Source organism: Microcaecilia unicolor, chromosome 9, assembly GCF_901765095.1.
Source record: "Microcaecilia unicolor chromosome 9, aMicUni1.1, whole genome shotgun sequence".
Lineage (NCBI taxonomy): Eukaryota > Metazoa > Chordata > Amphibia > Gymnophiona > Siphonopidae > Microcaecilia > Microcaecilia unicolor.
Window position 1 is genome coordinate 185,104,303 of NC_044039.1, and position 26,890 is coordinate 185,131,192.

General features: G+C 45.2%; 1 protein-coding gene across 2 annotated transcripts in view; it reads left to right on the forward strand.

Moving 5' to 3' along the window:
- Positions 1–26,890, forward strand: part of AKT1 (AKT serine/threonine kinase 1) — a 329,425-nt gene that overhangs the window by 294,471 nt on the left and 8,064 nt on the right. For both annotated transcript variants that reach the window (XM_030214026.1, XM_030214025.1), the window contains 2 exons: positions 9,930–10,017; positions 21,607–21,709. In XM_030214026.1, coding sequence (XP_030069886.1) covers positions 9,930–10,017; positions 21,607–21,709 — 191 coding nt within the window. The remainder of the gene's footprint in view (positions 1–9,929; positions 10,018–21,606; positions 21,710–26,890) is intronic.

Sequence of the window (26,890 nt, forward strand, 5' to 3'; positions counted from 1 at the left end):
CCTGCACCTCTGAGTCTGGCTTGAAAACCAACCCTGTAAGGACTCACCTCGGTGCAATTAGTGTTTACTTCATGCAAGGTTTGTTAATAACAAAGCCCCATGTGAAACCTCCAGCTGTATCACGAGATCTCACCCAGCCGATGAAAGCTCCTTTTGAGCCACTTGATTCCTCTAAAGTATTTGACCTGGAAAGTTGTGTTTCTGGTGGCAGTCACTTCAGCTCGCAGGGTCTGTGAGTTTCAGGCACTAGTAGCTGATCCACCTTACACTAAATTTCATCACAATAGAGTAGTTCTCTGCACACACCCCAAGTTCCTTCCTAAGGTAGTATTGGAGTTCATCGTAATCAGTCAGTTGTTCTACCAACATTTTTCCAAACCTCATGCCCATCCTGGCAAGTGTGCTGCATGAAGAGTTATGCTAGCCCTTGCGCTCAGTAAAATACAGGCCAATGGCTCATAATAAGAGCTAGGCTTCTTAAAATCAAAATCATCTCTGATACAAAAGAGAGCTAGCTTGTAAGAATCAGTGATCACCTTTGACACATACATTTCACTGTAGCAAGTGCTGAGCTGGCAAGGGGGGGGGGGGGGCTTTGCTCCCTGAGACTGGCACCTTCAAGACGTCATGAGCAAGATTGCCATGGTTATGTAGAGATAGTAGTGGGTCAGCTGCACCCCAGGTGAGAACATCCAAAGGAGGGGGCTAGGGAAAGTTTGGGGAAAATGCAAAGTCATCTAATAAGATGCACTCTGAACATATCTTGTTTATACTTAGAGCTTGATAGTATGTGAAGTCATTTTGATCAACTGATAAGGTCCAAGAACCCTGGTGACAAAGCTGGGGTCCATTGAAATGAATAGGGTGAAAGTAGTATAAAAATGGGAGTCAGAAGGGTATTAGATCAGACAACAGAAGGAAGGCTACAAGAGAAGGCGGGTGACAGACGTGTCATGTAATGCTGCTCCATCATATGACTGCCTGATTTGCCTGTATTGCTATTGGTAAGATTGAAATAAACTATCTTCTTATATCCCAGCGAGTCCTTCTGATTATGGAGTCCGTTAATTCCTGGACTGTGTAAGAGCAGTTTGGGGGAGTATGAGATCAGAATAGGTGAGGGAACACGCAAATTATATACATGCATAGTTTGGACTTCAAGAAAGCCTTATCCTTCTATCTGGAGCGGACTAAAGCCCATAGACTGTCCATCTAACTTTCTATTTCTTTTTACCCAAACAGGATGGGGGGGGGGGGCAGCCATCAGCAAACTCAGTTTCTAATTGGCTAACAGATTGCATCTCCTTTATCTATGGCCAGGCTAGTCTAACTCTAGAGGGTCTTGTCAGAGCAATGGCTATGTTAGTAGCCCACTTGAGATCAGCTTTCATAGAGATTTGCAAAGCTGCAACTTGGTCATCAGCCCACATATTCACATTTCACTACTGCCTTGAGCAACACAGCTAGTACTTGGATTGTTTCAGGTTGATTTAGAACAAGTCTCGACATTTTGAGTCCCTATTGTCCTAGCATTGTTGTTTTCCGTTAGCCTGATAGCAAGGGATTCCCACATGTGAAAATACAACAGCCTGCTTGTCCTCAGAGAAAGCAAAGTTACTCGCCTGTAGTAAGTGCTTTCTGAGGACAGCAGGCCAAGTATTCACATACCTTCCACCTCCCCTTGGAGTTTTATTCTTTAGTTTTTTCCACCTCAAGCACAGTGGGACACTGCTAGAAGTTTCTACAACTTGCTAGTCAGCGTACGTACCGAGCTCCGTCACCATCCATTTTTGTAGCAGAAGAAATCTAGATGAGTCAAAAAAAATGGCATGGCCTTAACAGTACATGTAACTCCCTTGGTACATCTCAAAATGAAAAGTTCAGTGGACACAGGCTAGTTCACTCCAGTCTGGCAAAGTCCTCTTTCAAATTTCACTGTATCAAACTGTATTTAAGACAGATGTGTCTTTAGTGGGCTGGGGAGAGCATCTAGATTGGATTCATGCTCTGGTTGTGAGCCTCTGAGGAGAAGCTTCATTAAATAAATGTCCATGAATTGAGAGATTCTAGAGTGCTCTAAAGGCTTTCAGAGATTGGCCAACAACTATATTGATTCAAATAGACAATCAAGTAGCAGTGAAGTGTAGAGGAACAGGGTCATACAGACATCCTGTCTTGGGAGACTGTCAAATGGAAGATGTTTGACATTTTGGTGTGTGGAGAAGGCCCTAGTTGTCACATACCCACCCACTTCTCTAAGGAGTTGTATTTAATTCTTAACTACTAACTAGGCTGGAGTCCCATAGAATGGTGGCAGGAGGGAAATGGTGTGTGTATTGAAGAGTTATGCTAGCCCTTGCTCTCAGTAAAATACAGGCCAATGGCTCATAATAAGAGCTAGGCTTCTTAAAATCAGAATCATCTCTGATACAAAAGAGAGCTAGCTTGTAAAAATCAGAGATCACCTTTGACACAGTTACATTTCACTGTGGCAAGTGCTGAACTGGCAAGGGTGGGGGCAATCTACTCTATAAACAATCCTGAGATTGGCACCTGCAAGATGTCATAAGCAAGAGTTGCTATGGTTACGTAGAGATAGTGCTGGGTCAGCTGCACCCTAGGTGAGAACATCCAAAGGGGGGGCTACAGGAAGGTTTGGGAACATGTGAAGTCATTCTGATCAACTGATAAGGACTAAGGAGCCCTGTTGAGACAGCTGGGGTCCATTGAAATGAATAGGGCCAAAATTGTATATAAGCAGCAGTTTGAGGAGTATTAGTTGAGACGAGACAAGAAGGAGATGAGAGGAGAAGACGAACAGAGAAGGGAGACTCCAGAAGGCTAGAGAGAGAGGACGTGCCATGATATGCGGTTCCATTATGTGAATGCTTAACCTACCTGTATTACCATTGGTAAGATTGTAATAAACTATCTTATTATATCTACTACATACTGGGTTCCTTTCTAATTACAAGAGTCCATACTGCCTGACGGTGTAAGCCTGTCATGAGCAGATTCAAGGTTGGGAAAGCTAGATATTTGGAGGGCATATGTAACTTTGCCCAGAGAGAGATGAGACGGGCCACTGCTTCTGCTGCTTGATTAGCAAAGGCAGATTCAGAGAAAATAAACAGTATGCAGTGAGGAAGCTCAAAAGCTTTTAGTATGACTAAGCTGCAGTTGCTTCCTGCATGGGCTTAGTGACCCATGCTATGAGGACTTGTATCCTGCTAAAAAGAAGCAGCTTGGTTAAATGGCCAAGATCGTTCTCACTAAAGTTAGTCTTAAATTTCAGGAATACCGATTTAATTAAAATGGGTGAATACCTTTAAGGATGAAGGACTAAACTGAGCTCTGCCAGGAAAGTGTATAGATGCAAAAGAAAAAAAGTGGCTGAAAAAAGATGATTAACCTTAAAGTATAAAGGATTTCAAAAACAAGAACAAGTTAAAATATCTGGTAAAGGTGAGATGTGGAGAAGTCAGGATCACAATTGTAAATGGATTGAAAAAATCCAAAGGTGTGGCTATTTTTCAGATACATTGGGAAGAGGAAGAAAGCAGAAGTTAGAACTGTAAGACTGAGGGGAAAAAAAGAAAATTAGAGGATGAGGAAACAGCAGAAATCCAAAGAGGGCATGGAGAAGGACCAGTATTGTAGATACCACATTTACAGAGGAAGATGTTTGGGTGGATCTAGTAAAACTGAGTGTGGACAAAGCCATGGTGCTAAATGAGATGCATCTAATGGTATTGAGGGAGCTCAGAGGTTCAGTCCGGGATCTGAAGGGTCTAGGCAGTTGCGTGCTTGGAAGCTACATCTTGGTTACTCTGAATCCTTTGGTAAGAGAACTAATGAATATTTTACTGAAGGAAAGAATGCAGTCATTGGTGAGACCTCACCTGGAATACTGTGCTCTGTTCTGGAGGCTGTGTTTCAAAATAGGCTAGAAACAGCTCAGAAACGTTACCAAATTGGTGGGGAATCTGTACCAGAAATCATGAGATGAAACTAAAGGACCTACAGTGGGGGAAATAAGTATTTGATCCCTTGCTGATTTTGTAAGTTTGCCCACTGACAAAGACATGAGCAGCCCATAATTGAAGGGTAGGTTATTGGTAACAGTGAGAGATAGCACATCACAAATTAAATCCAGAAAATCACATTGTGGAAAGTATATGAATTTATTTGCATTCTGCAGAGGGAAATAAGTATTTGATCCCCCACCAACCAGTAAGAGATCTGGCCCCTACAGACCAGGTAGATGCTCCAAATCAACTCGTTACCTGCATGACAGACAGCTGTCGGCAATGGTCACCTGTATGAAAGACACCTGTCCACAGACTCAGTGAATCAGTCAGACTCTAACCTCTACAAAATGGCCAAGAGCAAGGAGCTGTCTAAGGATGTCAGGGACAAGATCATACACCTGCACAAGGCTGGAATGGGCTACAAAACCATCAGTAAGACGCTGGGCGAGAAGGAGACAACTGTTGGTGCCATAGTAAGAAAATGGAAGAAGTACAAAATGACTGTCAATCGACAAAGATCTGGGGCTCCACGCAAAATCTCACCTCGTGGGGTATCCTTGATCATGAGGAAGGTTAGAAATCAGCCTACAACTACAAGGGGGGAACTTGTCAATGATCTCAAGGCAGCTGGGACCACTGTCACCACGAAAACCATTGGTAACACATTACGACATAACGGATTGCAATCCTGCAGTGCCCGCAAGGTCCCCCTGCTCCGGAAGGCACATGTGACGGCCCGTCTGAAGTTTGCCAGTGAACACCTGGATGATGCCGAGAGTGATTGGGAGAAGGTGCTGTGGTCAGATGAGACAAAAATTGAGCTCTTTGGCATGAACTCAACTCGCCGTGTTTGGAGGAAGAGAAATGCTGCCTATGACCCAAAGAACACCGTCCCCACTGTCAAGCATGGAGGTGGAAATGTTATGTTTTGGGGGTGTTTCTCTGCTAAGGGCACAGGACTACTTCACCGCATCAATGGGAGAATGGATGGGGCCATGTACCGTACAATTCTGAGTGACAACCTCCTTCCCTCCGCCAGGGCCTTAAAAATGGGTCGTGGCTGGGTCTTCCAGCACGACAATGACCCAAAACATACAGCCAAGGCAACAAAGGAGTGGCTCAGGAAGAAGCACATTAGGGTCATGGAGTGGCCTAGCCAGTCACCAGACCTTAATCCCATTGAAAACTTATGGAGGGAGCTGAAGCTGCGAGTTGCCAAGCGACAGCCCAGAACTCTTAATGATTTAGAGATGATCTGCAAAGAGGAGTGGACCAAAATTCCTCCTGACATGTGTGCAAACCTCATCATCAACTACAGAAGACGTCTGACCGCTGTGCTTGCCAACAAGGGTTTTGCCACCAAGTATTAGGTCTTGTTTGCCAGAGGGATTAAATACTTATTTCCCTCTGCAGAATGCAAATAAATTCATATACTTTCCACAATGTGATTTTCCGGATTTAATTTGTGATGTGCTATCTCTCACTGTTACCAATAACCTACCCTTCAATTATGGGCTGCTCATGTCTTTGTCAGTGGGCAAACTTACAAAATCAGCAAGGGATCAAATACTTATTTCCCCCACTGTATGTATGTATTTCCTAGAGGAAAGGTTTGGGGGCAATGGTTAAGGTAAGATTTAAATACCTGAATGTATTATTGCACAAGAATCAAATATTTTAGTGGACGATCTGCTACTCTATAGAGAATTAAATCATTGTGAAGCTCTGAGGGAGGAGATTCAGAAATGGTTTGGAAATCTTTTCATGGAAGGTATAATGGATGCTTTGAATGTCTTGGCAGCAGGAAAAAACAAGTGGAGAAACTATGCAGAGCAAAGCTCATGGAATTCTTTTCAATCCCTGACTCTTTGACCTAGAAAGAAGGGGTTTAGTTGTAGAAAATACAATAAAATGAAACCATGATATAAATATATCAAACAATTAAACATCACTGTCAACAGATTTGAAAGTATGGATTTTATAGTTGAACTACAAGATGTCACTGTCATTGTGACAGGTATTGGTTAGCAGTACACAGAGCCATTAAAGGATGTCCAACTGCAGTCCAGGAGGGCTGCAAATCAATTAGATTTTCAGGTTATCCTTTATGAATATGCTTGAGATTTTGTATACAGTGTACACAGACCTTGTGAAAATTCATTGGTGATAATCTTAAAATCCTAACTGGTTTTTGGCCGTTAAGGATTGCAGTTCAGCAGCCTTTATAAGTAAGTTTCACAGTAGAATTTACAACAAAGAAAATATACCTCTGAATTGCCAAGAGGCAGCCCATTAGGGGATAGGGGTGTGATTGCAATGGGGGGATGGGGGAGAGAATGTGTGGTACAGGAAGCATGAACAGTATGCCTCATGAAATTATTCCAGTGGCGATGTGAGTGGGAGAGTAGAGAAGGAGAGAGGCAGTATGAAAAAAAGCAATTACCTATTTTTCACAGTTTTTTTTTTGCTTTTTTATGCTTTATAAACTGGATCTGCTTCCAATAGATGAGCTTTCTCTGATCTGGCTTTTTTTTTAAGTTGTAAGCTTTCTCTATACCAGATTTGGTTGTGTTCTCTTAACGCTGTTTAGTAACATAGTAACATAGTAGATAACGGCAGAAAAAGACCTGCATGGTCCATCTAGTCTGCCCAAGATAAACTCATATCTTGAATTTGTACCTGTCTTTTTCAGGGCACAGACCGTATAAGTCCGCCCAGCAGTATTACCCGCCTCCCAACTACCAGTCCCGTCTCCCATCACCGGCTCTGGTACAGACCGTATAAGTCTGCCCTCCCCTATCCTAGCCTCCCAACCACCAACCCCTCTTCCCCCCACCTGCTCCGCCACCCAATTTCAGCTAAGCTTCTGAGGATTCCTTTATGCATATCCCACGCATGTTTGAATTACGTTATCGTTTTCATCTCCACCACCTCCCGCGGGAGGGCATTCCAAGCATCCACCACCCTCTCCGTGAAAAAATACTTCCTGACATCTTTTTTGAGTCTGCCCCCTTCAATCTCATGTCATGTCCTCTCGTTCTACCGCCTTCCCATCTCCGGAAAAGATTTTTTTGCGGATTAATACCTTTCAAGTATTTGAACATCTGTATCATATCACCCCTGTTCCTCCTTTCCTCCAGGGTATACATGTTCAGGTCAGCAAGTCTTTGGTCATACATCTTGGAATGCAAATCCCATACCATTCTCGTAGCTTTTCTTTGCACCGCTTCCATTTTTTTAACATCCTTCGCAAGGTACGGCCTCCAAAACTGAACACAATACTCCAGGTGGGGCCTCACCAACGACTTGTACAGGGGCATCAACACTTCCTTTCTTCTGCTGATCACACCTCTCTCTATACAGCCTAGCAACCTTCTCGCTACGGCCACCGCCTTGTCACACTGTTTCGTCGCCTTCAGATCCTCGGATACTATCACCCCAAGATCCCTCTCCCCCTCAGTACCTATCAGACTCTCCCCACCTAACACATACGTCTCTCGTGGGTTTCTACTCCCTAAATGCATCACTTTGCATTAGTAAACAGGGACACAAGTTATTAGCCAAAGCACATTCTCAATCCCTATGTATAATTTCTTTCCAACATTTTGTAGGTTGGAAAAAAATAGTAAAGAAATTTTAAAATGCATTAAGTAAACTTCATATTCAGCAGAAAATATGGGAAGGAAAATGGTTGTAATTGCACAGCTGGCAGTTCATAGGAGACATTTATTTATGAGGATTTATGTACCACCTTTTTGAAGAAATTCACCCAAGGTGGTGTACAGCAAGAACAAATAAAAAGAGGAAATAATTACAGTAGTAAAAAAAAAAAAATCAAACAGTACATAATTTGTCATAGTATGCTATTTTCAGTGTCAACTCAATACACAATGGACCTGATATTCAAAACGATTTAATTGGCCAGGAGAGACTAACCAGTACAATTGCTTGGAAGCAGAGGGGTAACCAGAACAGAATGAGGTAGTCCTATGCAGCAGACACATGATTTCACTCAAGGCTCCAAATCATGGAGACCAACTTTGATGGATTTAGGTTGTGCCTGAAACGGACAAGAAAAAGGTTGGATGGAAGATTTTGGCGAAATGGGAGTTGGTGTTGGGTTGGTTAGAAGCTTTTATATGCATATCCGCTAAGAGAACAAATTTCATACTAGGCAGACTGGATAGCCACTTTTGGTCTTTATATAAGTCATAAACTAGGCTGGTGGCTCTTGCATAGCTAAATGATAGCCGATAAATTATATGTAGACTGAAGGAGTTAGAGAGATGTGGTCTAGCATGGTGATTCTCAGTACAGTCCTTGGACTGCCTGGTCAGTCTGGTTTTCAGGATGTGCACAATGAATATGCATGCAGTTATCATGCACTGCCTCCATTGTGTATTAGCTTCTCTTATGTATATTTATTGTGGATAATCTGAAAGAATAACTGGCCAAGAACTGGAATGAGAACCATTGCTATATGAGACAATGGAAAGGGGATAATACAAGCATTTAAATACCCAGCAGGCTTCAGTGTTAACAGAAAATAACACATTTTCCATAGAATGGAATGTTCAAGGGAAACAAGAATCATGTGAATTGAAGGGAGGCGCGGGATTATGTTTACTTTCACATTCACTGAAAGCTTGTAGGCTTGAAGATGTTAGGAACCTAACATTGGCAGAGCTCAAGCATGCTTGGCATGGACACAAAGACCTTTGTGGTGGTAGGAGATACTGGTCTTTTCCAGCTTTGTGAATGCCATTCAAAAGTAAACTATTAAAGGAAGGTAAGTGGTAGAAACTTTACCTAGCAGCTTCCCTTGTATTTACAGCAAGAGTACCTCCATGCTGCAGAAACTAAATTCACAGGTAGTACAAGGATGGGAGGAGGAGAAATACTTTTTTCCTGTGACTTTTTTTTTTTTTAATTAAGTTGCCTTTCAAAAGGAAAGCTGAAGCTTTATTTCTAGACATTACCACCATAAAGAACTAAAAGTCTTGCCTAAAATGAACAAGTAAGCATTGAATTCCTCTGATCTTTTTTTTTTAGTTTCATTATCTCTGCTGCTCTTCCACCGCTCCACTCAACTTAAGACCACTTGTTTGCACCCATACCTAAGGCTGTAGCTGGTGATGTAGTCTTATTTGTTGGTTCTTCATTCTTCTGCACTGCAATTTTACCAAATAGTCTTGTAGCCTGAATCACATTTACAGGTGGAGCAATCTTTGACTGTCAAGCATGTATGGTGGATAGGGAGACTTAAGACCTATCCAGCAGAGAAGTTCTACATAATTAGAATGTATATAAGCAGAAGAATTTTTTAGCAACTAAAAACAGTTGGCATTGCATTTGAGTAAGGTATTTTGATGGAAATATATGGCAAGCTGGTGGAGGTATGCTTCTGGTTAGCCGAGGGAGCTGTACTTCATAGAATTCTTGGTTTGAGAATAGGGCTTATTTGGGCAAACCAGTCTGGTGTATTCTTGCTGTTAAGGAAATCAAAACTACAAGTCTATGTATGTATGCATTGGATGAAGCAGGAAGGGTAAACTTCTAAAGAGAAATGTAAACATGTAACAAATGAAAAATGGGTGTTTCCACAGCTGGAAGAGTGTGAATTTTGCTTTGTAATAAATGAACACTTTACCTGAGGTGTTCTGGAACTGAAGAAACGGACAGTTAATATATACTAATGCATAGTAGTACCCTTGTATTTTACTGCAGGTCCCATTTTGTGCAGTGGGATCTAGTTACTAATAATGCATGTTAATAGCTGACTTCAGCTGTGAATGTTCCTCTTTTTGTAATATGGCTCTGCAGCTTAACATTAAATTTTTGAGAAATGGCAACTTATGACAGAACATTTTATACTAAAAACATTTTTTTTCCTAACAGATTAGGTGGTGGTCCTGATGATGCTAAAGAGATTATGCAGCATAAATTTTTCGCTGGCATAGTGTGGCAAGATGTGTATGAGAAAAAGGTATTATACTATTTATTATAACTGTTGAATATTTTTAAAGATTTGGATATATCCTGGTGAGAAGCGTTGACTTTTCAAGAAGGTATTTGGGCAGCAGATTCCATAGAAACTTGTTGAACCTGAAGTGACCTTAATGCTGCATCTGAAAAAACGAAGGCAGCAGTAATAGAAACATAGAAACATGACGGCAAATAAAGGCCAAATGGCCCATCCAGTCTGCCTATCCTCTGTAACCCCTAACTCGTCCTTTTCCTAAGCGATCCCATATGCTTATCCCATGCCTTTTTAAATCCTGACACAGTCCTCGACACCACAACCTCTACTGGGAGGGCATTCCATGCTTCCAACACCCTTTCTGTGAAATAATACTTTCTTTGATTACTCCTAAGCCTATTCCCTCTTAACTTCATCGTATGCCCCCTCGTTCCAGAGCTTTCCTTCCGTTGAAAAAGGCTCACTTCATGTACATTAATGCCCTTGAGATATTTAAACATTTCTATTATATCTCCTCTCTTCCAGCATATGCATGTTAAGGTTCATAAGCCTGTCCCTATATTTTTGTGTTCAAGACCGCTTATAATTTTGTAGTCGCCCTCTGGACCGACTCCATCCTGTTTACATCTTTCCATAGGTGCAGTCTCCAGAACTGCACACAGTACTCTAAATGGGGCCTCACCGGAATAAGAGATCCAAGATGGTGACTGAGCAGGACGCAGGAGAGGAACGCTCGTCCTAAAGAATTGAAAAGTTACCTTTTTCCTTGTGATTGAGCATGCCGAAGAGAAAGGGTAAGCCTAAGGGACCTCCCCTCCCGAGGCTAGTGCCCCCCTCTTCGGGACAACCTTCCATCTCCTCGTATTTGGTGTCCACTCCAACGGGCATTTCCGTAACCGGGGCAAGGAAGAGTCCCGGTTTGGAGAGCGAACTTTCGCTCAGCCCATTAGGACCAGCAACCCCTCCACCGCCACAACCAGACAGGGCCGAAGTTCAGAGTGTCAAAGAGAACGACTCGAAGGGGCGGCAGACCTCGCCTGAGGAAGTGGCATTGGGTTCCATCTTGGAGGAGGGGAATCTGTATCCACCAGGTGTGGCGGCAGAAGAGGCGGCAACAAAGGGGAGCCGGATTGTTGATTTTGGGGAGGAAACTTCGCTGTGCGCCATGGCAATCCAGCCCCTGGTGAAACCCCAGGAAATATCACTGGAATCTATATGGTCAGCTCTTGAGACCTTGCATAAGGTGTGTACCTCATTTATTTCTGTTTCATTGAATAACTAAGCAAATAAGAGATATTAAAGAAAATCTTGAGATTGTCTCTACTAAACAAAAATCTTTGGAATTGGACTTGGTTAAAGTGCAAGAGCAACAATCGCAAATAGCAGGAGATCGTTTAATAATACATCGGAAAATTGAAAAGCTGGAGAATTCAACAAGGAATTTAAACTTGCGTATATTAAATTTTCCTCAAACAAATTACATTTCCGCTAGAGAAATGTTTAATAAATTCCTTAAAGAGATTTTTAAATATCCAGAACAATCTCTTTCTCCATTACAAAGAATTTACTATCTTGGGGGCAAAAAGAAGTCTCAACAAATTACCTCACAGGAGGTTCCAATCCAACAAGATGTTTCATCAGAGATATTGGACTTAACAGGATTTCTTGAACAGTCTAAAGAAGAAATTAAAACTCAACTGCAATTATTACTTTTGTATTTTTACAAGATAAAGAATCTTTGTTACGGTTGTATTTCAAAAATATTCAACCTGAATTTTTGGGCAGTAAAGTCTTGATTTTTCCAGATATTTCTAGATGGACACAGCAAAGGAGGAAGAAATTTCTGGATTTAAAACAGAGATCTTTGGAGATTAATGCTACTTTCCAATTGAGATTTCCTTTAAATGTTTACTTTTTTACAAAGATAATAGATATGTTTTCTATGAACCAAAATAATTGAGTAGTTTTTTAGATATGCAAGACAACAGGAAGAACTGACTAGATTGTAGCTGGTTAGATTTATAAAAGGAATAACCACCTGTTCTCTCTTTCTTAATTATAGTATTTTTTTGTTTGTGCCAACTTTCTTTGGTGTAACCTAAGATCTCTCCATTATTGTGGACTGTTTGATCCAATATTTTATTTTCATATTATGCATGTTTGATTTTTCCTTGTGCTTTCTGCAGTAATGTAGAATTACTTAATATTGGTGTATCTTTCAAAGATTGTTATCTTTGTTTAAAATGAAATTAATAAAGAAATTAAATAAATGGGGCCTCACCAGAGACTTATACGATGGCATTATCACCTTCTTTTTCCTGCTGGTCATCCTGTTTTTATGCACCCAAGCAGCCTTCTGGCTTTGACTTCGCTTTTTCTACCTGTTTGGAAGCTTTAGGTCATCAGACACAATCACCCCCAAGTCCCGCTGTTCCTTCGTACACTGAAGCACTTCACCCCCTATACCAGTGATGGCGAACCTTTTAGAGACTGAGTGCCCAAACAGCAACCCAAAACCGAATTATTTATCGCAAAGTGCCGGTACTCATGGGAGGGGTCACCACATGACTCCACCCCTATGATAGCCACACCCCTTACACCAGCCATGGCGCATATAAACAGACATCATTGAAAATATTATACTAGTGTAGGAGAAAAAAATAACACGACTTTCTTCCATTATAAATCATTTCTGTAAGCTGTTACAGCTCCAGTATGCCCAGTGCAAAATAAGACAGCAGATGTAAATTCTCCAATTCGACATATTCCAAACACTAAAATGAAAATAAAATGATTTTTCCTACCTTTGTTGTCTGGTGATTTTGTTTTTCTATCCATATTGGTTCTAGTCGCTGATTCTGCTGCTGTCTATCTGTTCTCTTAACTCCGTTTCCAGGGCTTCCTTTCCATTGATTTCTTTACTATCCTCCTTTCTTCATTTCTTGCCCTCCATCCATGTCCAGCAACCATCCTCTCCCCTCCAGCCACAAATGTCCAGCAGGCCTCCCTCCCACCCAGCATGCAGCAGCAGGCTTCCCTCCCACCCAGCATGCAGCAGCAGGCTTCCCTCCCACCCAGCACGCAGCAGCAGGCTTCCCTCCCACCCAGCAGCAGCAGGCCTCCCTCCCACCCAGCACCCACCATCAGGCTTCCCTCCCACCCAGCAGCAGCAGGCTTCCCACCCAGCACGCAGCAGCATGCCTCCCTCCCACCCAGCACCCACCATCAGGTCTCCCGCCCTCCCTCCAACTCAACGAGCATCAGGCCGCCCACCCGTCCGTCCTCCCTTACTCCCTCCCAGCACCAGGAACCCCCCTCCTCCTAAAATTTAAAAAGCGTACCTCCAACCTCCTCAGTCGGGGTTAAGGCGGCGTGCGTCGACAGTGAAGCGCCTGTGCTTCGCTCGACGCGCCTTTGGCCTTCCCTGTCTCTCAAGCTCTGGTCCCGCCCAGCTTGAGAGACAGGGAAGGCCGAAGGCTTCGCTGCCGACGCACGCCGACTGAGGAGGTACGCTTTAAAAATTTTAGGTGGAGGGGGGTTCCTGGTGCTGGGAGGGAGGGAAGGAGGGAGGACGGGCGGGCGGGCTGTTGCTCGTTGCGTTGGAGGGAGGGTGGGAGGAAGGCCGAACTGGGAGAGAGAGTGGGCGGACCAGCGATGGCGACGGCGCGCGTGCCAAGGGAGAGGGCTCTGCGTGCCCTCTCTGGCACGCGTGCCATAGGTTCGCCATCACTGCCCTATACTGTACCGTTCCCTCGGATTCTTGCGACCGAAGTGCATGACCCTGCATTTTTGCCTGTTATGCACAAGTGCTTCTGTTTGTCTTAATTTTTAAGGCTTTCATCCTTTATGTATTTTTGGCTATTATTAAAAGCTCTTGTTGAAACATTGACAGAGCTCAGTAGTGTGAAGATGATATAAATTTCAAGTCCATCAAATATGAAAGCAGTCTAATTCACCATTTTCCACTGTTGAGAAGGGAGCTGAAGGGGCTTTGGTTACCTGGTTTTATAGTTTGTCTTGACAATTCTGATTTTACTGCTTTGAAATCTGAGGAAGAGGTCAAAACCATAGGAAAATGTAGGTAGATAAAGACCATATGGCCTATCCAGTCTGCCCATCCATGCCATCTATTCTCCTTATCACTCCCTTATAGATCCTATTTAATTATCTCAAGCTCTCTTGCTTTTAGATACGGTTTTCGTCTGCACCACTTCCACCGGAAGGCTGTTCCATGAATTTGCCACCCTTTCCATGAAGAAGTAATTTTTCAGGTTACTTTTGAGTCTTTCTCCTTTCACCTTCATCCTGTGCTCCCTTGTTCCAGAGCTTTCTTTTGATTGAGACTTGTCTCCTATGCATTTATGCTGCAGAGGTATTTAAATGTGTCTCTCATATCTCCCCTCTCCTACCTTTCTTCCAAAGTGTCTGTCTCCATACGCTTTATGACGAAGACCACTGACTATTTTAGTAGCCGCCCTCTGGACTGACTATCCTGTTTTATCTTTTTGAAGGGTCTCCAGAATTGTGTACAATATTCTTAAATGAGGTCTCGCCAGAGTCTTAGGGACATCATCACCTCCTTTTTCCTACTGGCCATTCCTCTCCCTGTGTACCCAAACACCCTTCTAGATTTTACTGTCGCCTTTTCTTCCTGTTTGGCCACCTTAAGATCATTGCATATGATCACACCCAAGTCCCGCTCCTTTTTCACAAAAGTTCTTCACTCCCTCAACTGTACCGTTCCCTTGGGTTTTTGCAGCCCAAATGCATGACCCTGCATTTTTTAGCATTTAAATCTAAGCTGCTAAATTCCAGACCTTTCCTCTAGCTTCACTAAGTACTTCCTCATGTTATCTACACCATCAGGGGTGTCTACCCTATTGCATTTTTGTGTCATCCGCAAAGAAGCAAACATTACCAGACAGCCCTTCAGCAATATTGCTTACAAAAATGTTAATAACTGGCTCAAGAACCAAACCTTGCAGCCCACAACATCCTTTTCCTCAGAATGGCCTCCATTTACCACTACCCTCTGTCACCTTCCACTCAATTAGTTCCTAACCCATTCAGTCACTTTAGTGCCCATACCGCGGGCACTCAGTCTATGCGGTACTATGTTAAAGGCTTTGCTAAAATCTAAATAATTCAATAATTCATCCTAAATGTCAATTAATAAAATGTACACTGGATATACACAAAACGTAACTCTTTATTTCCTAATTGTTTATATCAATTTTGTCATGTTTCGAAGTTTAATATTCCTAATTGTTCAAGCTAATTTTTACTATGAATGAAGTTTTAATCCAATACCTTTCATATCTCATTATAAAATGAACTGTTCTTACCTGAATACCTAATCCATTCTGCCTCCTCTACCTTAACTATGTATTTCTCTCTTCCGAAACTGATAATCACCATTCTCCGAGGACAAACAGGCTGCTTGTTCTCACGGATGGGTGACGTCCACGGCAGCCCCTCCAATCGGAATCTTCACTAGCAAAAGCCTTTGCTAGCCCTCGCGCGCCGATGCGCACCGCGCATGCGCGGCCGTCTTCCCGCCCGAAACCGGCTCGTGCCGGCCAGTCTTCTTTTGTCCGCGCTCGGTACGGTTTTGTTTCGCCTTTCGTGCCCCGGAAAGTTGACCTCGCGCGTCGTTTTCGACTCATTCTTTGAGAGAAAAAAATTAAGAGAAGTGTTTCGGGAGGAGACCTTTTGGTTTTTTTCCTTTCCCGTATTTCGAGCTTTTCGCCCCGGTAAGTTTTCTTTCGTCGTCGGGGTAGGCCCTAGTTAGGCCTCGGTCGAAGTTTTCTTCTCCCTATTTTTGTGGTGCCATTTTTGCCATTTCGACTTTTGATCTCGCCGGCGTGATTTTTCCGCCCATGACATCGAAGTCTCCCAGCGGCTTCAAGAAGTGCACCCAGTGCACCCGGGTAATCTCGCTCACTGACAGGCACTCGTCGTGTCTTCAGTGTCTGGGGGCTGGGCACCGCCCTCAGGCCTGTAGTCTGTGTTCCCTTTTACAAAAGCGGACTCAGGTAGCGAGGTTAGCCCAGTGGAACATCTTGTTCTCGGGCTCTTCGTCGGCATCGGCACCGGGGGTATCGAGTGCATCGACGTCGTCAGCACCCGGACCTTCATCCTCGCCCCTGATTGCATCGAGGCATCGGCCCTCTGCATCGGGGCGACATCGGAAGGCTGCGTCGGCGACGGTGGTGCTTCGTCTGGAGTGCAGGTGAGGGCTGTCCATTCCCCTGCTGGTGGCGGTGAGCCTTCGGGTGGGTCTCCCCCTACCCTGAGGGCTCCTGCGGTACAGCCCCCCCGAGACCGGCCCTCTTCGGTCTCGGCCCCGAGGAAGAGACGGCTGGATTCTACGTCCTCCTCGTCGGTGCCGGGAAGCGCCGGTGACATGCTTCGCTCCAAAAAATCGAAGAAGCATCGACACCGGTCCCCTTCCCGCGTCGGCACCGAGAGCTCTGGGTCGCCGAGGGAGTCGGCACCCAGCAGGCATCGGCACCGAGAGGACCGCTCACCCTCTGTCCAAGAGGTGTCGATGCGCTCCACTCTGGACAGCCCGGAACAGCCTCCACGCCCGGAACAGACTCTGACATCGACGCCTGCATCGACTTCCATGCCTTTTTCTGCAGCCACTCTGAACGAGAGTCTCCGGGCCGTTCTCCCAGAGATTCTGGGAGAGCTGTTGCGCCCTACCCCTCCGGTACCGGGGGTGCTTGCGCCACCGGTACTGTTGAGTGAGGCGCCAGCTGGCCCATTGTCCGGGGTGAGGTCTCCGGCATCGCGGTACCGACTGCGGCCGCCTCCCAGGAAGGCTCCCCGACTACGTCGGCGGAGGGAGCTTCGCCGGTGCGGGCGAGGGAGTCTAACTCTCGATGCTCCCACCGTGGCCGTGGTTCCACGGAGTCGAGCCGGACACGGTTGCAGACACAGGTTCGTGAGCTTGTGTCTGACACCGATGGTGAGGCCTCGTGGGAAGAAGAGGAAGACATGAGATATTTCTCTGACGAGGAGTCTGAGGGTCTTCCTTCTGATCCCACTCCCTCTCCTGAAAGGCAGCCTTCTCCTCCTGAGAGTCTGTCTTTCGCTTCCTTTGTCCGGGAGATGTCTACGGCCATCCCCTTCCCGGTGGTTATGGAGGACGAGCCTAGGGCTGAAATGTTTGAGCTCCTGGACTATCCTTCTCCACCTAAGGAAGCGTCCACAGTACCCATGCATCATGTCCTCAAAAAGACATTGCTGGCGAACTGGACCAAACCATTAACTAATCCCCACATTCCCAAGAAGATCGAGTCCCAGTAACGGATCCATGGGGACCCAGAGCTGATGCGCACTCAGTTGCCTCACAACTCTGGAGTTGTGGATTTGGCCCTAAAGACGGCCAAGAGTTCTAGGGAGCATGCTTCGGCGCCCCCGGGCAAGGACTCTAGAACCTTGGACTCCTTTGGGAGGAAGGCCTACCATTCTTCTATGCTCGTGGCCAAAATTCAGTCCTACCAGCTCTACACGAGCATCCACATGCGGAACAATGTGCGGCAGTTGGCGGGCTTGGTGGATAAGCTCCCCCCTGAGCAAGCCAAGCCATTTCAGGAGGTGGTAAGGCAGCTGAAGGCGTGCAGGAAATTCCTGGCCAGAGGGGTGTATGACACCTTTGATGTTGCGTCCAGGGCCGCTGCTCAGGGTGTGGTGATGCGCAGACTCTCATGGCTGCGTGCCTCCGACCTGGAGAATAGAATCCAGCAGCGGATTGCGGACTCGCCTTGCCGTGCGGATAATATTTTTGGAGAAAAAGTCGAACAGGTGGTAGAGCAGCTCCACCAGCGGGACACCGCATTCGACAAGTTCTCCCGCCGGCAGCCTTCAGCCTCTACCTCTACAGGTAGAAGATTTTGGGGGGGAAGGAAGACTGTTCCCTACTCTTCTGGCAAGCGTAGGTACAATCCTCCTTCTCGACAGCCTGCGGCCCAGGCTAAGCCCCAGCGCGCTCGCTCTCGTCAGCAGCGTGCGCCTCAGCAGGGCCCCTCGGCTCCCCAGCAAAAGCAAGGGACGAGCTTTTGACTGGCTCCAGCAGAGCAGAGCCGACATCCAAGTGTCAGTGCCGGGCGACCTGCCAGTCGGAGGGAGGTTGAAAGCTTTTCACCAAAGGTGGCCTCTCATAACCTCCGATCAGTGGGTTCTCCAAATAGTCCGGCAAGGATACACCCTCAATTTGGCCTCAAAACCTCCAAATTGTCCACTGGGAGCTCAGTCTTACAGCTTCCAGCACAAGCAGGTACTTGCAGAGGAGCTCTCCGCCCTTCTCAGCGCCAATGCTGTCAAGCCCGTGCCATCCGGGCAAGAAGGGCTGGGATTCTATTCCAGGTACTTCCTTGTGGAAAAGAAAACAGGGGGGATGCGTCCCATCCTAGACCTAAGGGCTCTGAACATATATCTGGTCAAAGAAAAGTTCAGGATGCTTTCCCTGGGCACCCTTCTCCCCATGATTCAGGAAAACGATTGGCTATGCTCTCTGGACTTGAAGGACGCCTACACCCACATCCCGATACTGCCAGCTCACAGACAGTATCTGCGATTTCAGCTGGGCACACGTCACTTCCAGTACTGTGTGCTACCCTTTGGGCTCGCCTCTGCGCCCAGAGTGTTCACCAAGTGCTTGGCTGTAGTAGCAGCGGCACTTCGCAGACTGGGGGTGCACGTGTTCCCATATCGCGACGATTGGCTGGTGAAGAACACATCCGAGGCAGGAGCCCTGCAGTCCATGCAGATGACTATTCGCCTCCTGGAGCTACTGGGGTTTGTGATAAATTACCCAAAGTCCCATCTTCTCCCAGTGCAGAAACTCGAATTCATAGGAGCTCTGCTGGATTCTCGGACGGCTCGCACCTATCTCCCAGAGACGAGAGCCAACAACTTGTCCTTCGTCTCGCGGGTGCGAGCGTCTCAGCAGATCACAGCTCGGCAGATGTTGAGATTGCTGGGCCACATGGCCTCCACAGTTCATGTGACTCCCATGGCCCGCCTTCACATGAGATCTGCTCAATGGACCCTAGCTTCCCAGTGGTTTCAGGCTGCTGGGGATCTAGAAGACGTGATCCACCTGTCCACGAGTTTTCTCAAATCCCTGTATTGGTGGACGATTTGGTCCAATTTGACTCTGGGACGTCCTTTCCAAATTCCTCAGCCACAAAAAGTGCTGACTACGGATGCGTCTCTCCTGGGATGGGGAGCTCATGTCGATGGGCTTCACACCCAAGGAAGCTGGTCCCTCCAGGAACGCGATCTGCAGATCAATCTTCTGGAGTTACGAGCGATCTGGAACGCTCTGAAGGCTTTCAGAGATCGGCTGTCCCACCAAATTATCCAAATTCAGACAGACAACCAGGTTGCCATGTATTACGTCAACAAGCAGGGGGGCACCGGATCTCGCCCCCTGTGTCAGGAAGCCGTCAGCATGTGGCTCTGGGCTCGCCGTCACGGCATGGTGCTCCAAGCCACATATCTGGCAGGCGTAAACAACAGTCTGGCCGACAGGTTGAGCAGGATTATGCAACCTCACGAGTGGTCGCTCAATTCCCGTGTAGTGCGACAGATCTTCCAGGTGTGGAGCACCCCCTTGGTAGATCTCTTCGCATCTCGAGCCAACCACAAAGTCCCTCAGTTCTGTTCCAGGCTTCAGGCCCATGGCAGACTGGCATCGGATGCCTTCCTCCTGGACTGGGGGGAGGGTCTGCTGTATGCTTATCCTCCCATACCTCTGGTGGGGAAGACTTTGTTGAAACTCAAGCAAGACCGAGGCACCATGATTCTGATTGCTCCTTTTTGGCTGCGTCAGATCTGGTTCCCTCTTCTTCTGGAGTTGTCCTCTGCAGAACCGTGGAGATTGGAGTGTTTTCCGACCCTCATCACACAGGACGAAGGGGCGCTTCTGCATCCCAACCTCCGGTCCCTGGCTCTCACGGCCTGGATGTTGAGAGCGTAGACTTTGCCTCTTTGGGTCTGTCAGAGGGTGTCTCCCGCATCTTGCTTGCTTCCAGGAAAGATTCCACTAAGAGGAGTTACTTCTTTCTGTGGAGGAGGTTTGCCGTCTGGTGTGACAGCAAGGCCCTAGATCCTCGCTGTTGTCCTACACAGACCCTGCTTGAATACCTTCTGCACCTGTCTGAATCAGGTCTCAAGACCAACTCTGTAAGGGTTCACCTTAGTGCAATCAGTGCATACCATTACCGTGTGGAAGGTAAGCCGATCTCAGGACAGCCTTTAGTTGTTCGCTTCATGAGAGGTTTGCTTTTGTCAAAGCCCCCTGTCAAGCCTCCTACAGTGTCATGGGATCTCAATGTCGTTCTCACCCAGCTGATGAAACCTCCTTTTGAGCCACTGAATTCCTGCCATCTGAAGTACTTGACCTGGAAGGTCATTTTCTTGGTGGCAGTTACTTCAGCTCGTAGAGTCAGTGAGCTTCAGGCCCTGGTAGCCCAGGCTCCTTACACCAAATTTCATCATAACAGAGTAGTCCTCCGCACTCACCCTAAGTTCTTGCCAAAGGTTGTGTCGGAGTTCCATCTGAACCAGTCAATTGTCTTGCCAACATTCTTTCCCCGTCCTCATTCCTGCCCTGCTGAACGTCAGCTGCACACATTGGACTGCAAGAGAGCATTGGCCTTCTATCTGGAGCGGACACAGCCCAACAGACAGTCCGCCCAATTGTTTGTTTCTTTTGATCCCAACAGGAGGGGAGTGGCTGTGGGAAAACGCACCATATCCAATTGGCTAGCAGATTGCATTTCCTTCACTTACGCCCAGGCTGGGCTGGCTCTTGAGGGTCATGTCACGGCTCATAATGTTAGAGCCATGGCAGCGTCAGTGGCCCATTTGAAGTCAGCCACTATTGAAGAGATTTGCAAAGCTGCGACGTGGTCATCTGTCCACACATTCACATCTCATTACTGCCTGCAGCAGGATACCCGACGCGACAGTCGGTTCGGGCAGTCAGTGCTTCAGAATCTGTTCGGGGTTTAGAATCCAACTCCACCCCCCTAGGCCCATGTTTGTTCTGTTCCAGGCTGCACTCTCAGTTAGTTGGTAAATTTTTTAGGTCAATCTCAGTTATGTCCTCGCCGTTGCGAGGCCCAATTGACCATGGTTGTTGTTTTGAGTGAGCCTGGGGGCTAGGGATACCCCATCAGTGAGAACAAGCAGCCTGCTTGTCCTCGGAGAAAGCGAATGCTACATACCTGTAGAAGGTATTCTCCGAGGACAGCAGGCTGATTGTTCTCAGAAACCCGCCCGCCTCCCCTTTGGAGTTGTGTCTTCCCTTCTCTTTGTCTTGCTACATATGAGACTGGCCGGCACGAGCCAAGTCTGTTGCTACAGGTATTATGGTGAAGACTGACTGTTTTGGAAGCTGACTTATGGATAGGCTATTTCCTTATATGGCCCTTCCATGATATGTTTAATTTTTTTTCCCTCCAAGTGTGTTATTCAATGTCAGTATATGTGTTCAGTGAACAATTCCTGCTGAATTTTTGAGTAATAAGCCAGTTCACTTAATTTCATACTTAATGTATACTCATTTATTTTTCACAGCTTGTACCGCCATTTAAGCCACAAGTTACATCAGAGACTGACACAAGATATTTTGATGAAGAATTTACCGCACAGATGATTACAATCACTCCACCTGACCAAGGTATATACACGTTTCCAGATGTTCAAGCTATCTTCATTAATTTGGTAACCAATGTTGCCTTTGAGGTTTAACACTTTAAAAATAAAAATGTTAAGGGCGATGGGGAAATAATTACAAAGGATTCTGAAATAGTCATCTTTAGCAGTTTAATATCACCTTTGAGAGCACCTTATCCATAAAATGCAGGTTGTTTAAAATTTACTTTGTCATTGTCCCTTCAGACCAGTCCAGACATATGGGTATACACTTTCCCACCAGGAGTATAGAGGAAACTTGCATTCTAGTATCCTTTGGCAAAATTCTTCAGTCTTTGAAGTCTACTGTGAGATTGGGATCGATACTGGTAAAAATCTAAATGTAGTGGGAGCAGTGTAGGTCTAGTGACCAAATGGCAGCAAGATTGACTTTTCCATCCAGTTATTTAGAAGACTGAATAAAGCATGTGGCTATTTTATGTCATTTAATTCTCCATTTTAGATGTTGATAGCTTAGTTTTGAAAGCAGTAGTAAAGTCACTTTTTTGAACCATTAGTTTCCATTTCCTTATTTCTTTTAACAATCCTTTATAGCTTTCTTTGTGGAGATGTGTTGAAGTAAGTGAGCCACAAGAACTATCTGCCTGTTTTCCTTTCAGTGCTTTAGCCATAAGGTTGTTTAAAGACAAGAATGAAAACTGTGAATTGAACATTTCATCTAAATCAGGGAATATTGGTGTCTGCTTATGCCTGAAACCCTAAGCTTCACTGGGATGCATTTCATCAGCGCTTTTCAACCAGTGTTCCGCAGGCAGGGGCAGACTGGGCAGTTGAGCCCTACCCGTTGGCCCAGAGCACCAGGGGGCCCAGTGCCTCCTCCTTCATGAACCAGCCTGCTCCAGAGCCTCTCTTCTGCCGCAACTTCTGTTTATACAGGGTCAGACCAGGGCAGAAGAGGCTCAGAGCAGGCTGCAAGCAGTGGCTGTGAATTAATGCTGCTGCCGGGGAACCTCTTTCAAGATGCAGTTTAAGGTAGATTGGGGGGGGTGGGTGGTTGTAGATAGAGAAGGTTGCACCTGTGAGTAGAGGGGGAGGGAAGAAATAGAAAAATGCTGGAACCACAAGCAGGTGGAGGGAAGAAAAATAATGCTGAACCCGTGGGAGGTGGAAAAAAAGAGAAAAATACTGGACTTTGGATGTGGAGGGGAGTTTAGGGAGGAAAGAGAGAAGCCGTTGACAGGAGGGGAAGAAGTTATGGACCCAAGAAGAGGAGGGGGTAAGTGATGGACCTGAGGGGAAGGAGGGAAGAAAGACAAATGATGAGGTGAGAAGAAATGATGGATCCAAGGAGTGGAGGGAAAGAAAGACAATGGACCTGAAGGTTGGAGGGGCGGCAGAAAGATGTTGGGCCACAGGGGTAGGGGGAGAGGAAAGAGATGGTAGGTAAGAGGGGCATGGAGGAAGGAAAGAGAGAGGAAGAGATGGTGGACCATAGGGTCATAGGTGTCGCTAAGGGGTGGCAAGTGTCACCGAAAAAAAAAATGGTTTGTTCCCCTCCACTTTGCCACCCCAATTCAAGTGGACATGCCTCCCCCACTGTAGCTGCTTTTTTTTGTGTGCAGCTGCGGGCAGTGGCAACAAAGAAGAATGAAGCCACGGAACCTTCCATCTTGCGGGTGCTTCTGCACGCTCTGCCAGTTCTGGTTCCGCCCCTCAAAATAGGAAGTGACTTTGGGATGGGGGCATGACCAGGATGGCAGACCATGCAGCAGTGCCTGTGAGATTGAGAGGCAGAAAAATAAAAAGAACAAAGGTAAAAGGGAAAGATTGAAATCAGAGTTGCATGCAAGAGAAGAGGGGGAAGAAGACAGGAGGGGAGAGAAGTGGCAGATAAACAGGAGACCCTGGAAAAAAAGCTAAGAAAAGACACAAGCAAGCAGAAACTGGAGACTATGACAAACCAATATGGCCAGAGAACAAAGGAAGAATAAATAATTTATTTTTAATTTTAGCAAGTTGTCAATACCAACAAAGTATTGTTTTTTGAGGCCGTGACCGCAGCACAAGATTTTGTGTGGTCTACTGGTGACGTCTTCCTCAACGGAAGTTGAAGTTGAGCCTTGCTGCAGAGGATTCTTCTTTTGCTTGCGGCTGGACCCTAGAGTAGAGAATGACACGGAGATGGGGAACCGCAGTAACTGCGGGGGTGGGGACGGGGACAGAGCTCGGGGCGGGGACGGAGCCCACAGGGATGGGGACAAGGGAGAAACTTTGTCCCCGTGTCATATTCTGCTTTGAAGCCTGTAATGAATTGGACTGTTATTTATGTTTAAGTGAAGCCTACAAAGATATTTTGATTTTTTTGGAAAAACAAGCAAACATACAAGTAGCAAAATTTGCATGGGGGATCCTGTACATCCTGCTACCAGCTCATCTTGTTAGAAGACAACTTATATTCCAGGAAGGACTGTGGAAGACAGGAGAACTAGATTGAATCCTGAGATTGTTGATGACTTCTTATGTATCCACAGATTAAAAAAACATAACGGTGCTTTACAGGGCCTATTTTTCCCCTCTAGAGCATATAGAACAGGTTGTATTTTATACCTCTGAACGTTTAACAGTGTGAATTAGGATTCCTTGGTGTAGTAGAAATCACCTTTTGTTGGGGTTGGAAGAGTCGAGAGTGATGGTGGGAAGGAGGGTTATTATAGCTGCTCATTGTTCTCTATAATTTATACACAACAGTTGCACAGCATATTCCTTTTTATACTTTAATAAAAAGATTTAAATATAAAGTCATGTGTTCAAGGCTTCTGCAGATGAGGACAGAGCAAGTATACAGATGGCATAATTAACAGTGATACGCTACTAAAACTGCGGCATCAGCCAAGCGTTCCAGTAGATGTCTTATAGTGGTTGGAACAAGTGAAGCTGAGAAGACATTGGTGTTAAAACTAAAAAATAAGAAATAAGTAAATGCTGCTGAGGCAACGTGAGCATGCAGAGCGTGGGACAAAATGAGCAACATACACTACCAATATGAACTAATAAATAGTATAAGGCAATAAAATAACTTTTGGCTCTCGAAAAGAATTGGCAGTGTACTCCCATTCACTGTAGTATTGCTGTAAAAAAACATCAAGTGAGGCCAACGCGTCATAAATCAGTGCAGGGGTTCAAAGTTTAATTTTGAAACTGGCACCAAAAATAAGTCGAAAAGAACTAAATGAATGGTGTATACCTGTAGCCAATCTAGACTGACTGAAACTGTGTAAATACTCGAGTGCAACTTAAAAATAAATATTCAGCACTATCGTTAAAAATATTTAAATTAGATGGTGCCAGTGTATGAATGCACAATGTGAACTGACTGAAAAAAGTGGACAAAAAACTATAAAAACACAAATGAATAAAACAGAAGAGGAAAGAAAAGTGGGGAAAAATTAAAATAAATGAAAAAAAATGAAAAGATAACTGTCATACTGACATATCTGAAAGCAGAAGAATGACTAGCGAATGATGAATTGAATCAAAACAGTATGCGGCTGGGATCTCAAAACGTGGATTGCAAAACCTTAGACCCCCATAATAAAACCAAAATAAAGGGGGAAAAATGTAACATGGTGAATAAAATAGGGATATCGAATAGATCCCTTTCCAATCTGTGTGCGAATAAAAATATACATTTAAAATACTGATAAAAATGATACAGATGGTTTGAAAAAGCGGGTAAAAAAAAATACCTGGAAACACGTGTCCAAAAAGCCAAGGTCCTATAAAAAAGGTTGTGTCCTATAAATGCTGAGCATCACTTAAGAGAAAACCAGACAAATCTGTCTCCGTATTCAAGCCACTCGTATGTAATGTGCCTAATTCAAAAATAAATTGCTGCTCTTTGCGCAAAAGTTGTTTATTAACAGGTCCTTCTCTCCACATCTTTTTGAAAACCTGTAAAACACAGAAGAGAACATCTTCAAACCTGAGTCTGAAAGCAATAAGAGTGTTCAACTAATGGTTTATCTTTCATATTTCTTTTAAGTGCATTTCTGTGCTTCACCCTTCTGTTAAATTTATGCTAATCCACAAGGACGAGCACTTGGATGTTTTTTTTTCTTTCCAATTCCCTCACAGGAGCCCCAACGAGAGGTGCAGACCTCCCGTTAGGGGTTTCCATGGTAAGGGAATCGGAAAATGGTAGTGCATCTCATTACAATACGGTTTCTACACATTATAATACTAATTTGCTCATCTGCATTCCATTTTCGTTAGCTGCTTCTGTGATCAGAAAATGGCTAGGAGAAGCCTTTAGTGCATGCCAGGGTTTACTACTTGCTCATTAATGGCTCGTTAAGTTTAGTGTATCTGGCCCTCAGTATGGCTACTCTTTTGTTCTTATGTTTTGTCTCCGTCCCTCCCCCTCCATTCCAAGCAGAAGTTGCCTTCCCTCTGCCTTGCAGTTGCCCCCCTTGGGTTTCTCTTAACAATCCCTGGCAGTCTAGGGGTGTAGTTAGGGCAGGCATGATCCCCAGTCACTCCTGCCCATACTGGCTCTGCTCTCAAAGTGGCTGCCGTGAGCTGTAGTGACAATCTTGCGAGACTGCCGCAAGAGGTCACAGCAACCATTTTGAGAGTAGAGCTGAGCGACGGGATCATTTCTGCCCCAATTTGACTGCCCCTATCTGACCGACCGTTCACTTGTCTATTAGATTGTAAGCTCTTTGAGCAGGGACTGTCTCTCTTTGTTAAATTGTACAGCGCTGCGTAACCCTAGTAGCGCTCTAGAAATGTTAAGTAGTAGTAGTAGTAGAAGAAGACTACACCACTAGAACACAAGGGATTGTAAGGTAGCCTGAGTGAGGGAACAACTCATTGCATTCTTTGTGTATAATGTGATTGCAAGAAATGCAGTTATGATCTTGCATAATAATTTATATGGTAAATAGAGTACTCCAAATAAATGCTTTTGATTCAAAGGTTTAGCAGGAATTTGTCTGTAAATTTGAGATAAGCTCCTTAGGAATTAGCCTTTCTGTGAAGATATATCAGCTGTCTGTCCAGATGTGATGCAAAATCAGCCGTAAAAGCACTGTGGCTTTTAGTTTTTCAATAGCTGAGGTCCGTTTCTGTTTTAAAGGAAACGGGCGCTAGCAACGTTTTCCTCGGAGTGTGTGTTTGAGAGAGTGTGTGTGAGTGACTGTGTGAG